This window comes from Phalacrocorax aristotelis, chromosome 2 (assembly GCF_949628215.1).
Source record: "Phalacrocorax aristotelis chromosome 2, bGulAri2.1, whole genome shotgun sequence".
NCBI lineage: Eukaryota > Metazoa > Chordata > Aves > Suliformes > Phalacrocoracidae > Phalacrocorax > Phalacrocorax aristotelis.
In genome coordinates this window covers 102,463,889-102,480,309 of record NC_134277.1, presented here as the reverse complement: position 1 = coordinate 102,480,309, position 16,421 = coordinate 102,463,889, and the positions used below count along the sequence as shown (strand labels likewise).

Below are 16,421 nucleotides of genomic sequence, written 5' to 3'. Positions count from 1 at the left end.
CACCACCGCTTTCCAAATCAAACCGGATGTGGAAAACAAACCAAAAAAAGCCCACACCCTAAGAGCTGTGGTCTGTGCTGCACTGGGAGTCAGAGCTCTGCACCTGACAAATGCCTCCATCTGGCCTGAAAAGCTGCGACTATGTTTTGGGTGGCACCTAGGTCTCTGCAGTGTGAGCTGCGTGGGGGCTGCCCTGTGACCGCAACAGGCACTGCTCCTCCCCGATCGGATCCCACCCAGCCCTGCAAGTGCGCTGGGTTGTCCAGGGTCAACAGTGCTCCAGAAATAGCAGCCAAAAAGTTAATGTTTCCCGGCTAACCTGCTCAAGAGAGAGGAGAGGGAGCTCAAGGGGAAGGCTAGTACTGTGCCTATGTTGTCTGGGCTTTCCAGCTGGCAGGTCTGGGAGCCAACAGACCCTCTGGCCAAGAGAGCAGCTGGGGTAGATTTGTTCCTGGTTACACACAGATGAATTGAAGAGGCTGTCACTGGCTCATAGGCTCATAGGATAACTCAGGTGGGAAGGGACCTCAGGAGGTCATCTAGTCCAACCTCCTGCTCCAAGCAGGGTCATGGAGAGGATTTTAAAATGGTCCTGCCTTTGAAAAGCCAGCCTTCTGTAGCTGTTGCTGGATCAGCCCTGCCAGAAACAACTTAGCTGAGAGGCTGGAAAGGATTTCTTAAGCACTGTATCTTTCCCTTCAGATAATGCAATATAAATGTCAAATAACCTGCACACATTCCTCTCCTTCCCTCCTACGTTTCTGATTAAGAACATAGGCTAGAGGTTTCAGAAACAGCAAGGAAGCCTAAATCCCACTGGCTCTGCAAAGCACTCAGAAATGTCCATATCCAGTGAGTTATCCTGAGAAGCAGCATCCACTTGTGTGAGGGCAGGATGCAAGGAGTGCAAGAGGGTACTTTCAGTGCCAGGTGATTTGACCAGTGGCATCAGGTCTTCCCTGGACTATCAGGATTTGTTCCTGAATGCAAATGCTCTGACCTCTCCTTTCTGCAAATCTACTGCCCTTCTGAGCCTGGACTGGGACGTAGGATGAGGAGTGGGGGCATATATATGTGAGAAATGTATCTGAATACAGACAGTACATTACTGAAGCTGCTTTCTCTGCTGTGTTGTTGCCTTTCACTAAGGCTCAGATAACTTGATTTGGCACTATTCGCTGCTAAGTTTTCCATACCAACCGCAGCTGAGCTTTGTTTAAATGAGGTTTGCTGAAGCTGTACTGAAAGTGAGTTTAAAGGTTCACAGTCTTTGGAGCAGATCCAGGCAGCTCTTTGTGCCTTCAACTCCCTTGGAAACTGAGGAGGGTTGGGGGCCGGGAGAAGATTTGCATGAGCAAGTTGTCCCCCTGGTCCCTGCTCGAGTGCAAAGGGGAGCAGTGAGCAACGGCAGAAATTAGACACCATGGGCCAGATTCTTCCTCCTCCTCTGGGTCGTCTCATCTGCCTCTGCTATTTTGACCGGGTAATGCTCAGTACACACATAAACAGAGGCACAGGGTGCAAGCAGTGAGGAATCAAGCTGTGGCAGAAAGTTTTAGGGATAAGAAGCTATGGCACTGGCTCTGTGCCCTGGATTGTGGCAGAGAGGAGGAGGCTAATTTTGTTCAGATAATTTAAGTAGCAAGTCGCCTGTAGCCCCTGTAAAGAGCCCCTACTACTTTAGCAACAACTGCACCTGCGGTGTTGAATGCCCAATGCACTACTTTGCATAGTTCAGCTGCTGTAGCAAACACACTTGGTGTACCCCCAGCTTTCTTCTTCTGCAGTAACCTCCTTGCTGAGGAAGCAAGCTGCTGAACTAGTGTGGAAGTTATTTTTATTGTATCTGGGGTGCTTTTGTTCTCTATTCTCTTACAAGAAAAAGAAAGTCTGATCACCCTGTGACCTTGCAGCCCATATGCAACTTCAGATTTACCCGAGAAATACCACCCAAGCTAGAAACCGGTCTCTAGTCTGAGTAGGAGAAGGATTAGCTTAATAAAAGATGACTTTACCGTCCCCAAAGGCATCATCTTCTTCTCCGAGTGCAGTCGGATCTTCTTGGGTGTGCTGCATCGTGGCGAGGACGCAGCTCGGGGACCAGCCAGAGCTGAGTGCTTGAACTGGTTCCTACGCTAGAGCTTGACTATTTCCTTTCACCAGTTTCCTAAACATTTTGGTAGTAACAGCTTCCGCATCTGCACTTACGAAAATAGTCTCATTCATGTGAACACCGCTTCTTGATTTTACGGACAGCCTTTAAGATGAGTTTTGAGGCGGGCTGTCCTTACTGCTGAGAGAGAAGTTGATTTTGAGAGCAGAGGCACGCTGGGTGGTCTCAAAATGCCCTGTCAGCCTGGGGTGTAGGGGTTTTGCATATGAATATGGATCCTTTCTGGTGGCAGAGGTAGAGTGAGGGAACAACTCGCCCTGCTTGGTCTGCAGAGCAGCTCGCTTTCGCTTCTGGGACAGTTTGACCAGAGTAAACCCCCTGGGCTCTCTCAGTGCCATGTTTGCACAAGATGTTATTTTTTATTTATCATGGCAGCAGTGACCGCATATTCTCACCCATGCTGGGGTGACCCATGACAATGGACATGTGGACAAGCTGAAAAGCCACAGGTGACACCAGGGCAGATGCACTAGCAGGGACATGATTCTTGGACTTAGGCTTTCCTGAATCACCCTCTTTGGTACATTACCAAACCAAAGTACCTTCCTGATGATCAGGCAGACAATATAAGAACATCAAAGTAAAACTTGTTTTCTGTCAATAATAGGCATATTATTTTAATACTAATTCTGCATCACACCGGTCGCTTCAGTGAGTGCATTTTCTGAATCTGATAAAGCAAGTTGAGTCCTTCCTGACTGGTCTCTTAGTTTATGAGAGGACCATGCCTACAGACTAACTTACTCTAGACTTGCACAAAATACATTCGGGCTTCAGGTAATGTCTGAGCCTTGCATAGTCCTGCTGACTTCATTGAACCACTCAGGTGATATTCATGTGCACATACAGGTGTGGGGCCTAACAGCAGTGGTCCCTCACATTTCTGTTATCAGAAGGTAGTGTGTAATGACAGTAAATCTGTACCAAGTTTTGATTACTCAGCCTAGTAATTGCATGTGTTGCCACACCCTTGAAAGCGAGACTCCCAGCACAGCAGTGGTGTTCGCTACAGCTTCCAGTAGATGAGTCACAAGCAGATGTAATCTCTAATCATCTCTAATTATTATGGCTTTTTTTTATAAAGAACTACCAGTGGGTTTCTGCAGGGCTGAAAATGGAGACAGCTGGTCTCCTAGGCAGCGCACAACTTGAACTAGTCCAGATAGACAAGGCAAGACAGAAGATGGGACAGGTCCATTTGGAGCACCTGAGCTAACCCCAGCCCAGGCCTTAGAGCCATGTTCATTAGCTCCTGTGGCAAACCCTGCGGCAGCACTTTGGTCATTGTAGTAAGACGAAAATCCCCTTCCCAGCTCAAGCACAGCCTTCCTCTGGGGGCAAGGGAGGTAAGGTGCCTCCCGGTCCCTGGAAAGTGCCAATGCATCCCACAGAGCTCATGCATCTCCCTTGCTGTCACATTGGGCGTCTCGGCTGCCGCAACCTGGGGGCTGCTGCCTTGCTGGGGCTGGGAAGCTGTGTTTTCCTAGGTGGATGTGGCCAACGCCAAGAGCCTCCTAGGACTTGCTTTTGGTAGGGCGGTGTGGCGTGACTGCCTGGTTGCTTCTCTGCTGCAGCAGCAAGACTCCCTGAGGAACTCTGTTCCTAGGAGGTACCTCTCTTGCTTTGCTTTGTTTTAGAATTACACTTGCTTAAGTCCCCAAAGAGTAAAGGTGACAGTTTGGCCCAACAAGTAAGAGGGAGGACTTGTTTCTGGCCCCGCTGGGCAGGCTTGGTGAAGTCACTTCACCTTTCTAGACTTGGCCCCTCACCCTTTTTCCTGCACTGCTTATTTGAAGTGATTTCTTCAGGCAAGGACCACCTCTGACTAGGTGGTAGTTGCACCCTATTGCGCTCAACAGAAGAGTCCCTCTGCCTCAGTAAGGCCCTCCTGCTACGGTAGTGAATGGACAAAGAGAGCGGTAAAAAGAAAGTAACACCATTACTGGGTGATGAGGGGAAACAGAGCAGAAGAAAGGATCTATAAGAAAAAGGAGAGAGGTGTGAGAAGAGGAATAACAAGATGGAGACATAAAAGCTGCAGAGGAAAAGCATCGATCTGGAGGGAGGGGATGCTGACACAGAGGGACAGCACCTCTCTGGGAACTGCCTCCTAAATCACACCCAGGGTCAGAGATGGAAACCGCTGAGCTTGCAGAGCCTTTTGGGGCCAACATGTGAGAAGACTGCCGGGGGTGAGGGAAAGGAGAAATGCTGAAAGAAAAGCAGTCACAGGGTGTCTCTTGCGTGAAAACTTCCTGGCAAGAATGGCTCCTGGCAATGGGCAGCTGTATCGTTTCCTTGAAACAGCAGGAGGTGGATGGGAGAAATTTTGAGCCCCTTGTAAAGTCAATGGATGCTGCAGAGCACGTCAGTCTCTGAGGACCGATGTGGGTCAGAAGAGGCTTTGCTGTTCCTGCTGAGGAGTTTTTCTGGGCTTGATTCGAATAAGTAGTAAGATTAGCAATACTACACATACGGAGGCAAAAGACTCAAAATACATAGCCAGTCTAGCAGGAAGAAACCTGGAGAAAGTACCCTGCAACAGCAATGCTAACTTTCCTGTGTTGCCCTGTAATAGAAGCTCATTTGCAAATCCAGCATGGGCAGTTTTAGCCACTTATCGCTTCCTTCAGAAACACGAAGAGGTAAGCCATGCTGCCCTGGTTATTGCGGCAGCTCCCTTTTGTGCTGCATTTCCCTGGGACTTAAAGTTATTTCCCTACCCACTGTTTTCAGTCAGCCTCTCCGGATGCATGTTACCTTCACAGCCCTTTTTTCTTTTATTTTCGGGAATTAAAAGGCATCAAAAGCTGTCCTCTCTCCCGAAAACAACTGTCACCAGAATGAACACACCAGCCGGGCTGGGGATGAATGGTAATGACTCAGCCTCCATTGCAGATGCACAAAGAGGAGTCGCTTTGATTCGTTCCCGTTTGCCACATCGTCCCTTGACGGCAGCCTCACCTACATTTCCCGCAGCATGAGTCGTTCATCCAGAAACCTGTCCCTCAGGGGAGCACCCTGCTCTTTCCCTCGAGACGGGGTAAGTTAACACGGACAAAAACATCCCACCTCACATGGATGCCTAGGTCCCCCTTCTGCCTGCCCCATCTTTGCATTTGGGGCAGCATAATTTTGCCCTGCCAGTTTGCATGCCTGTGTCTTTGCTGTTTACTGATCTCAGCCACCTAGCCTAGCGAAGTGGTTTCCCCCCTGCTTTATTTTGTAGCATTTCAGCCTTCTTTTTGCCCCCTGTACCCACAAGAAGTATTTTTACCTCATTCTCGTTGAGCTGTTCCAAAACACAGTAACTTTTCTTTCCACCTGTTGGCTCATAAAACCCCACTCCACACCAAAAAAAAAAAATCAATTTTGTAGTCACTGCAAAGCTCTCACATGCATGTTTTTCATGTAACCGCATTTGATGCTGCTCTCAGAAAAAGCCACCACCCATCCTCTAAGAACCTGTCAACAAAAAGTGGGGGAGACTGAGAAAATGTCAAAAACAAGGGCGGGTCAAGCAAGATGAGGAACAGCTCCTTTAAATCACCCCAATCTTTCTTCTTCCCCTGCAACTTACTTCATTAGAATTTTTGGCCAAGGAGAAAAATCAAGTGTTCTGATGTTTTCTTTTCAGTCACAGGACTAAAAGCCAAGACATGCTTTATGAAAAAGAAGGGTAAAAAATTGTGCCATTTAGCAGGGCTGGATGGAGTCGTTTTAGTTCACCCCTACCTTAAATTACCAACACCTCCACAAGGAGCAGGAGAGATGAGCTGACCATTTTCTGCCCTGCTATGCTGGTGCAGAAGGGAGGTGTCTTAAACAGCTTCTCTCCTATCCACATCTCTTCCTGCACCAGCACAAGGAGGATTCCCAAGAGACAGAAAGTTGTGCATGAGAGGGTTAGTTAGTGCCCTACTTTGTTCTGGGGCTATTTTGGGACTGAAGATTGTGTTTAGGGGGATAACCTACATGGAAACAAGGAGGAAAAGATATAAAAGAGGGGCAGATGACCCTAAGGTGGAGACATATGAAGGAGGATGTAGGAAAAGGTGGTTGACACCGGTTACTAGTCAGTTTGGGAAAGAGAGCGTTCACATGGATTTGGAGTACTTTTAAAAGTTTTGCTCTGGATATTGCTGTAGTTTCAGTTCTCCTAGTAAACATCCTCCGCAGAAACCTGAAGAATGGAATTACAATAACTTGTCTGGCTGTTAACTCATTCGCAAGTTTCAGGGACTCCAGGGACTTAGATTATGTTTATACAGTCTGTGTCAGTGACTGACTGAGCTTAATGTAATTCTTTCTTTGCCAAACTCTTAAACTTTTTACACTTTTTTACCCAAAAAATAGGCTTGTAGGGATATTCAGTTCCAGAGAAAACTTGGGAGAAATTCTCCCTCTGACTGTCTGGGAGGAGAGTCAGCAGGCCAGACAAGTAGAAGACATGACTCACTCCACACAGCTTCACAGACCTTAGGAGCCCTGTGCACAATTCTTCGTGAGGCTATACAACACACACTGCATATTTTGGAGAGCTGAAAAAAGGGCAGGCTCCAGGAACCGTTCACCCAGAGAGGACAGTGGTTCCTGAGGAACCCTGGATTGTGTTAGACGGTGGAGACGAGCTGGGTGTATGAGCTGCCCTCTGGGAAAATTGAACTCTGTGCCAGGGAGGTTATGGTGCCAGTTTGGGATGTAGCTCAATGTACTTGAGCTGTGCAAAAGCCATGGTGGCTGGAGCACTGCAAACTGGCTCCCCCAGCCCAGCTGGTGCCTGAGTCCATCTTAAACACCTTGGTTTGGGGGCATGGGAAGAGGTTTGCGTGTGGCCTTGCAGTCGATGCCCCAGCAGACACACACATTGCAGGTGAGCAGGAACCACAGCACATCTCTTGTTGGTGCTGTACCCTCTCCCTCCACATTCCCTGCCATGTTATGTTCTCTGAACCCATCACATGCCCTGGAGGTGAGTTACATGTGTGTCCATTCAGGTGTGTCACTGCAATCCGCAACACCTAGCATATCCACCAGGCCCATCAGAGGTGACTTTGGCTTTTTTCTTCTGCTCTCTTATGCCATTCTTCATTCTGGTATCACTTGGCCAATGAAAGTAAATCATTACCTTCTCATAGCAAAATACTACTCCAGTTCAAAGAGAGGAAGCAAATCAGCCTAGATTCAATCCCTACAGAATGAATATAATCTGGAAAATTGTGCTCAGTAAGTAGTTCCCAACGGTTCATTATCAAAAGAGTTGGACTCGATGATCCTTATGTGTCCCTTCCAACTTGAGATACACTGTGATTCTATGATATGTGATTTTTGCAGGGATTAACCTTGAATCTGGTATTATTCAATATGTCCTTTAATTTCCTAGATAGATATGATCACACTCATTACTTTGCAGATATCAGGCTGCCCAGGAGTGTACTTACACTGGAGGACAGAATCAAAATTCAAGCTAATATTGACAATCTGGAGAAGTGGTCTGGAAAAAATTAAATGCAGAGAGAGAGCTGTGAAGTACTATGCTTAAGCAAGAATAATCAACCTCATAAATGCAGGCTGTGGCATGGCTGCTTAAGTAGCACTTTTTTCAGAAAAGAGGCTTGAGGCAGCCAAATGTGAGTCAGCCATAACACCTGAAAACAGCAGGCAACATGCCATCAGGTGAGACCAAAAGCAAAGACACAAGGTAATTCTCTCACTGTGGTCGAGGTTAGCAAGGCCTCTGTCAAGGCAGGACGCAGCTTTCAGGCATCTCAGTTCAATGAAGATAGTCACTGTTTGGTGACAGTCCTGAGAGAGTGACAAGACTGCTCAGAGGGCTAGAAAACAGGAAATCAAGGAAAAGATAGGAGGAACAGGAACCACTTTGTTTGAGGAAGATAAGATCAAGGCAGGAGATAAATGCAGTCCTCAAGCCCTCTTCTCCACCTCTGTGGTGCACAGGGAGTCATGGACTTAGGCTGCAGGATGAAGGAAGTAAATTAAGAAGCAAATTAAGTAGCAAACTAGCAGAAACTAGGAAGAAGCAAGTTAGGAAAAAAACTTTCTAACAGTCAAGACAGGGAAGCAGCAAAAGTGAATCCTTGGGTGAGTCAGTGCTGAGTGAATCAGAGTGCTGCTTTAACTTACAAAGCATCCATAGAGCTTTTGAAGAACGGAGTAGACAAGTAGCTATCAGGAGTAGTATAAGAGTAGATGATTCTGCCTTAGGGAAGGGCAGTGGGAGTAGGGGATCTCCTGAGGTTAGACTCAGTGCTATTTTGCTGGAGCAGCTATTGAGTAATGCTGGAATTCTACTTGTTGGATTTATTTCTTGGTGACACTTAGCTGAGTGCTAAGTTGTCCCACTGCTTGAGGGGTTCAGCACATTCCAGCAGCTCTTGGCTGGGATGGGAATATCTTTGCTGTTTCAACCAATTTAAGTATCCCTACCATCTCTGTAAATCTTCACATCTGGTTGCTTTTGCCTTCATTCTTTCTTCGTAGTTATTTTCACACCTATTCCTCTGTGATCCAGTGAGGTCACTGTCATCAGTGAAGAATAGACGGTGGAATTATCATCCTTTGATGATTAAATCCCATGGGTTTCTCTCAAAAGTATTTCAGACTGTTTGCATAAATTGTTAAAGAGAAGCAGTCTGCGTACCATAATAACACACAAACTAGCTGATGCTATCCCAGCATAATCAACAAATACACTCAATCCTGCTAAGCATCGAAACCTTATGTCTTACTAAGGGTCACACTTCAATTACATAATCTTTTTACCAACTTGAACAAATCCTAAAATTGACAAAAGAGGTCTATACCATCTTCTAATACCTATGCCAAAGCCACAAGACTTTCCCAATTTTCTCTACCATAGCATTTGTTAATCAAATATTTTTTTTCCCCAGTAGTAATTTTTGTGGATATTGGAGGAAATACAGGGAATAAACTCATCTCATTGTTCAGCTGTATGTCTTCCATCCCAGGCAAAGTATATTGCAAGTTTATTCACAGCAATTTTTCAGTGATATTTCCTTAAAGATACAAGTTCTTTTTCTTTCCCTCTAGGTAGACTATTAGAAATGGGGTCATTTATTAGAAATGGAGCCTGGGTCATTTATTTTAGACTCCCAGGTCACACCGTCAAACAAATGTTCCCTGTAGATGAATGCCTCTCCTTCACATTAAATTAATTGTGTTTGTAGACTATTCAGTTTTGGGGGCTTTACTGGTCTTCATTGTGTACACCGTTTCCAGTTTCTCCAGCTGCTGGAAGTAGTTCAGGAACTGGTCTTCTCCCCTAGTCTTCTCTGCTTCTTCCAGCTCCAACCAGTACAGCGTTCGGTCTGCCACTGTGAGATGGTTCTTGACAGTACCCGCCCCAGGCATTTTGCAAGACAATATGGGTTTTTTTCTCTGCCAGGGGAATTTTTGAAGACATTCTCCCATATTCCTGCAAACTGTGGGTAAGACAGACAGCTTCAGTTGTGAGATGGCTCAGACCCTGCCTGGGGCAGCTGCAAAAGAAGCATATGTGCATTTCTCTAAGACAGCCTGACTTAGCCATTTCCATCACCAGGACACTGTCAAGCCTCAGCATTTTTCCCTCACCCACAATGCATTCTTTTAATCATTCCCTAAAATGCTATAAATTACTGTTTAACGTGATTTTGCAGTTCTCTTGCGGAGCACTACTTAGCAGGGCCTGGCAGACATAAGGAATTGCTGCTGCAAATAATGTTCCAGGCAGAAGTATGAAATTCAGACCATGCCTCTGCTTCCAAACCACGTTACAGAGAGGGTTCTAATGCCACAGGTCCTCTCTGGCAGCGTTTCCTCTGCCAGGCTCTATATTTGCAAGAGCTGGAACAGCCCTAAACCTTGAGCGTCCTCTACATTGTAGGAAGGCATAATTTCAGTCTAGCTCACTCAGGTAACTGCAAACCACAGGCTGGGGATGCCAGGGAGGTAGTCTGGTTTCTATCCCAATCTGGTTTCCGAAAAACCTTTGCTGATACTGGTCCTGACTTAGGTGCTCTCTCCCAGGCCATGTGTCCTCACACCTGGTACCAAGGTCCCAGGGGGTCTGAGCATTTAAGTCCAAGCTTATTGGCAATGGCAACACTCAAGCTTTTGAACCTTCGCCAGCTGCTTTTTCTGACCCATGCACTACAGGTGACCATGGTACAGTTAGTTGTGGGGTTGTATTAAAACCAGAGCATCTTGGTTATAGAAAAATCAACAAACGGTTCTGAAGGATGAAAAGACTCTCTTATATTGCCTGTTTTGCATGTCATAGCAGAAGAGAACTTTTTTTGTTAAGGATGTGGTGCTGAGTTGGGCCTATTCTCTTCTGGCTTTCAGGCAGTGTTTCGAGAACTTTTTCTGAAACATGTCCCCCCTTTGTATTTGCAGCCTCTTGGTACATCGATGCCACTCTGGGATCGAGTTCTCCAAATAATTGCGACAGCAGGATTTACTTCTGCTTTTGCTGAAGCCCTAGAATAAAAGCATAGCTGAGAACGGAACTTGCGGTAAAGGAAATCTCACTGCAAGGGATCCCCACCCTGCTTGCCTTCCTCCTTGAGCAAGCGATACAGGGCATGCGCGGGGGCTGGATGTGCACAGGGCTGGTAATAGCCCTCCTGGAGGGATTGCTTCATTTTTATTCCTATCAAGTAGAAAAGATAACTTATAGATTTTCTTTTTTTAGCACAGTGTCTCACCTTTTGCAATCTGTTGAAATGATTAGCAGCTCAGAAGCAGTGTAATGACCACAGCAGAATGATTTGGCATTTGTATTTTTGGTTGCTTTTAACTGAAGAGTAACGCTTCTCCCTCCCCTGCAAAGCACAGAAGGTCAAAAGAAAGGACGTGGATTTGGGGCCCATCAAAAGAGAGAAGTGAAGAGCTACAATAATATCTTCCAGGAAGAAATTCTGGCAGCTGGGTGGACAAGCAATGATAATATTTGTAGACCATCTTAGAAGGAGGAAATCCCTGCAAACATTTACATGCATCTGCAATTCTTTACCCTACAAAGGTATTGTAGTTTAAGACAGGAAGTGAAGAAACCCCTCACCTTCAAATGATGGATCAGCGTGTATGTAAACTGGCTGCTGTTGACCATGGTATCCTGAAAAAATTTCACTCATGAAGTACCTAAAGCCTTCCACTGACTGCACATGGCAAGGATTTTGGTTCCCTCCTGCTGCATTGCTGTACTAATACTTAGCTGGCTCAGGAAAAGATCACCACCCACTGCATCAGTGTTTCTTCAGCAGCCTTGATTTTGTTAATCAGCCTGTCTTTCATCCTAGCCTTGTTTGCTGAGAGAGCTACTTCAGAGAGAGCCTAACGATACAGAAAAATAAAAATAGCAACAAGAGTTTCAGCAAAATGTGACACTCTACGCTATTACTTTTTTCCTGTTTGCATCTCCTGAATTTTCTTTCTCTAGCAAGCTTAACTCTTGTGTAGAGACCACCCCACACACACACAGTTTGAGGCTAGTGAGAGGCTTTCCTAAACAGCAGTGGAACATGGAGTTAGCTTCTCAAAGCAAATAAAAAATGGCTCAGTCTGAAGTACAAGTGTTAAAGAGTTTTAGTATTTTTCTGAGCAGGCAGTTCAGAAATAATATTCATGGCTGATAGAAAATAGCATGGGCTGGTGAAAAGGAAAACCAGAAACAAACCAGCATATTCCACGGGCAGACTCTGCTCTAGTATGGAATGGTGCTGTGGTTGATCGAACAGACTCGGTACAGGCTTTGCTATTGCAGAAGAGACAAGAAATTGGTGATGGCAAAGCAGCTATTGTGGTAGACACACCGGCATGCCCTACTTCATGCTTTCTGCACAGACAGTGCTACAGTCTGTGAAAAAGCTTGGGGGGGTGAGGGAGAGGCTATATTTTATCTCAAACTGACTTCATGCTGCCCACCCAGTTTTGGAGACAGGCAGAATGATGCTACCTCCCAGGGAGGGTGGCTGGGTCTGAGGAGCCCAGGCACGGGCTGGCTCAGTGGGCAGCAGCGGGCACTGCCCAGCACACAGCAGCTCACCTTTGCCACCACTGCAATGTGAGGCAGAGCCTCTCCATGCCTCCCACCGGATGCCTGTCCCCTGCCACGGCACCCTGCCCTCTCGCTGGACCCCGAGCTCATGGGGGGTGGGGACGGTACCCCTCCTCCCTGCTCCTCTGCAGGGGCTGGCCAGGATGGGGATAAAATACAAAGTCAAAAGAAAAAAGGTTTTATGGGGTTTTTTTCATCATGCATCTTAGCAACAGCACCTACACAAAGATCTAAGTATAAGATCTTTTACCCCCCACCTTTCCAAGCAATTAGCATGCTGAAATACAGGCAAGAAACAGGACGGCGATGTCAAAACTGACATGCAGGAAGCCTGTTTCCTTTTCACAAGGGTTTCACCGTGTGGACCAAGCTGGCTGAGAACAATTTCTGAACCTTTCTCCTCCCCATGGAGAATTGCCTCCGCAGCAGCTTTGGTAACAGTACAAAACTGCCTGCTTTTGGTGACTGATGCTCTCCTGGTAGCTGATGCCCAGAAGGTCTCACATTTTCAAAGTAAGAAACCTCCAACCCCCATGGACTGCTCTCCAGTGAAAACAGGTTGCTCAAAAACATCTGAGAAAGGTGGAAAATGAAGGCTGCCTGTTTGAAGTAGATAGACTGTCTTTTGGAGCAGAGCAGAGAAGAAAGGCAGCTGGTGACATATTCAGTGCAGCGCTGGCTCTGCCTGAGCCTTCTTTCGTCAGCCAAATTTTAAATTAATCTCAATCTGGTCTTCAAATCTTGCTGGCAAGTGTTTTCAGTAAATTTAAGACTTAGAAGGAGCTAAAAAAGATGCTAGGCAGACAAATTTATGTTAGGGTTTCCAGGTGTGGCCAGTGGTGCCTGGGAAGCTCTTTGTGAAACCAGAGGCTGCTGCGGGAAACATGGGGTGATCTCCTCCAGCGCCACAAGCCTCCTGTGCAGGGCCTGCACCCAGGGTGAGCAGGCAAAGCCCCCCAGCTGAAACACAGCCAGGCGTACATAGCTGGCCATGAACCAAACCTAGTTACGCTCATTAACTGATATTCAGGGCTTGTGTCTTGAATAAAGAACTGAGTTGAGTCCAAGCCCTCTGCTTTTGCTGTGTTTTCCTTCCTAAGAGCGAATGATGATTTTTTTTTCTCTTAGCAGCCAAGCAATGTTATTTCCACCCAAAACATTTGCTGTTCCAACTCACAGCCAATGAATGGAGCAGACAAGGTGTGGCATCACTGTGAGGGAGGATGTTGTTGGGGTGGCAGCATAGCTGGAGGCGGGAAGGAAACACCTGTGAGCCTCCTCACACAAGGGTTTAGGAAGCGGAAATCTCCAAAGATTTTTTTTCTCTTCTTTACGTTTATTGGGATTTGCCCTCCAAGTGCCTTGTCCAACTGACAGCCTGACTTCTCTTCTTGCTCCACAAGGCTGGGACGCTGCCAACCCATGCAAACACCTCTTCCCAGAGTGCCCGCTTGTCCCTGCGCCGAGTCTGGGGACTTGTGATCGATTAAAGCAAGGCAAATGGTCTTGTCTTGAAGGTTGTAATGAAATCCCCCTAGTCCCCGCTTACTTTAGCAGTTAGGTCAGCAATCCATCACTTCTGTGCTTGCAGGCCTAGCTCTGTAAGGATGCTCCAGTAAGGCTATTTCTATTTTCAAGGCCAAAACTAAACTCTTCAGGCAGGCAATAAGCCTGCAGTTAAGCCTTTAGAGTAGACTGCATTTTAGAAGATGCAATAACTTGTGGAATGAATCACCAAATTTGAAGTTGCCAGATTTTTTTTTCCTTAGTGGTCAAGGTTAAGTATGAGAAGGAAGTAACTCAGTGTAGGAGGATCACAAAATATGTTAATGGCATAACAGCAACAGAAGGACTGACCCAGCCCTGTGAATTTATGGGTTTTACTTCATTAATTGCTTTTCTCTCTCTCAGGAGCTACCAGAACAGCAACACACTGAGCTTTTAGCCCATGCTCTCTGGTTCCTTTGCCTCAGTCTTACCCTCAGTCACAGCCAGCCGACTCTGTCTGGCCCTAATGAGCTTGAGCATGCAAGGGTAAGCAACCCTTGCTTGCTCAAGGTCTGTTTTCTGAGAACAGGGAAGGCAGAGCAAAGCTGTGCTGCCCAGGACAGCCTCCACCTTTCAGATCTGACTGTGGGTGAACTCTTATCCCTCCGTTGCTTGATCCTCAGCCCAATGAGCAGAGCAAAACTTGTCTGAGACAGGGACGCAGGTTCTTCAGCAGCTGTCCCATGCTGGTGGAGAGGACTACTGCAAACCTGGCGAGCTTCCTTTTCATTAGCTGGCCTTTCCTAACACACACACCCCAGCATAATTGCATTCATTTAAAGAAAAACCCACAAGCCAGAAGCAAAGAGGTCACAAAAAAAACCCCACTCCACTGCACACACTTGTCCCTTTGGGGACAGGAAAAGAGAATAAGGAAGCTATGGTAGATAGCCATATGCTGGCAGATAGACCCGGGAAGGGCACTCTTGCTGTGGGCATGAGCCCAGCCATGAACCTCAGCAGAAAATGGAATATAGCTCCTTGCACAGCATTCACTTAACCTGAATTTGAGGAAAGCCCTTTGACCAACATGCTTTACGTAAGAGTAGCAGCCCATCCTGAACATCAGGGTTTTCTTCTGTTTTATAGCCAACGGTCAGAAGCTCTGGTACCAGGCATAATAGCACTGTCTATGGGTAGCATTGATTCCTGAACTACCTGGAGGAAAGGCATGGCAAGGCAGAGCTGGGAACTCCTCTTGCCTGAGCTGTGCTTGAGATGATGCTTTCTGTACTCTAAAATGGGGGAGGTTCCCAACAGCACATAAATATATTATAAAGCAGCAGAACACTCAATAAATAATTTTCAGCAAGGAGAAGATTTTATTTCAACCAGAAAAACATAAAAAATCCTTTTGGATTCTCACAGTATGTAAGTGAAAATCTGAGACGAATCAATACAAAGCCTGTTTTGAGCGAGGCTCAGCCAACATGAGCTGATCCCATGCAGTGACATCCTGACTCCATTCAGAGGCAAATACAATTTTCAGTGCTATTTCTCAGTAATGGAAGTACAGACCCCAGCAAGCAGCAGATCCCTTTTCAGTCCTTTCCTCTCATTTTGTGACTAGAAATGGTCTGCCAAAGTGTCAGAATTGCAGCAGCCTGGAGGATCGTCCCACTCGTTTCCACACGCAGTGAGCTCTTTGCTCCTTTGTGGTGTCACTCCCTTCTCATATATGGCCAACTGGTAGTTAGGAAATAGTATTTAAAATGTGTTAAGGCAGGAAGAGTTGATACATCGCAGCTACTTTGCATGTCTTGTGAACGGCTAGATAATTCCTTTGATGAATTATCGAAATACAAATAGAAGCTCATGAAGGACTCGATCTTTGGACAAATAACTCAGATAACTCTAGCTGGGGACTAATACCTCTTTTCATGAGCACTTTGGGTGTCAGACAGCAGTGAGGCAGTTATGCTTGTGTCAGGACGATAAGATGCCTATATGGCATAGCCAGTTTAAGACATGAACCAACAAAAGAGGAGAGATTTTCTAAAGACACAAAAACCTTCATGAACAAGGAAAGCACTACAGAGCTCGTTACAATGATTACTTTTCTGCATATAAAGGAGTATAGGATTCTGATTGAATGACATGTAAACCACCTACACTAAATCTTTTTTTAAAATTGTATTTATTAGTTTCACTGCTCAAAACCCAACAGCATATCAATTAATAACCTTACACAGCACATTAATGTAGTTTTCTTTTGCGACTGGGTTTTTAGTGTCATTCCTAGCAAACCTGCTAAGGCAGTAGCTCAGCAGCAGGTTGACAGCTGCAACCCACATGGAAACCTTTGCTTGTGAACGCAGCATCTCCTTGCAGTACCCTTCTTTGGCTCTGCCCCACCAGACCAGCCATCAGCAATACTTGCAGAGGGGCAGACCCGCTCATCATCTAAGGGGCTGCAAAGAGGCAAAAGAAAGCCAGCTGTGTAACCCCCAGGCCAAACCTAAAAATACCAATAAAAGCCAGGTGCACCAGCTCCTGGTGCCTCTGTTGAGGTTAAAGCCAGGAAGATTTCACATGAGGTTGGCATCTCCTTACTGGTTTATCCAGAGGGTGTGGAAATTAGAGATGGGGAGGTTCCCCTTTGCTGAGAATACTGTAATT

At 46.3% G+C, this 16,421-nt stretch overlaps 1 protein-coding gene across 4 annotated transcripts in view; it reads right to left on the bottom strand.

The window, feature by feature from the left end:
- The window catches only part of RIPOR2 (RHO family interacting cell polarization regulator 2), a 69,980-nt gene extending 67,833 nt beyond the window's left edge, over positions 1-2,147 (bottom strand). For all 4 annotated transcript variants that reach the window (XM_075084543.1, XM_075084540.1, XM_075084541.1 and 1 more), the window contains exon 1: positions 2,016-2,147. In XM_075084543.1, the coding sequence (XP_074940644.1) occupies positions 2,016-2,076 (61 nt within the window). In that variant the 5' untranslated portion in view covers positions 2,077-2,147. The remainder of the gene's footprint in view (positions 1-2,015) is intronic.
- Positions 2,148-16,421: the final 14,274 nt, after the last annotated feature.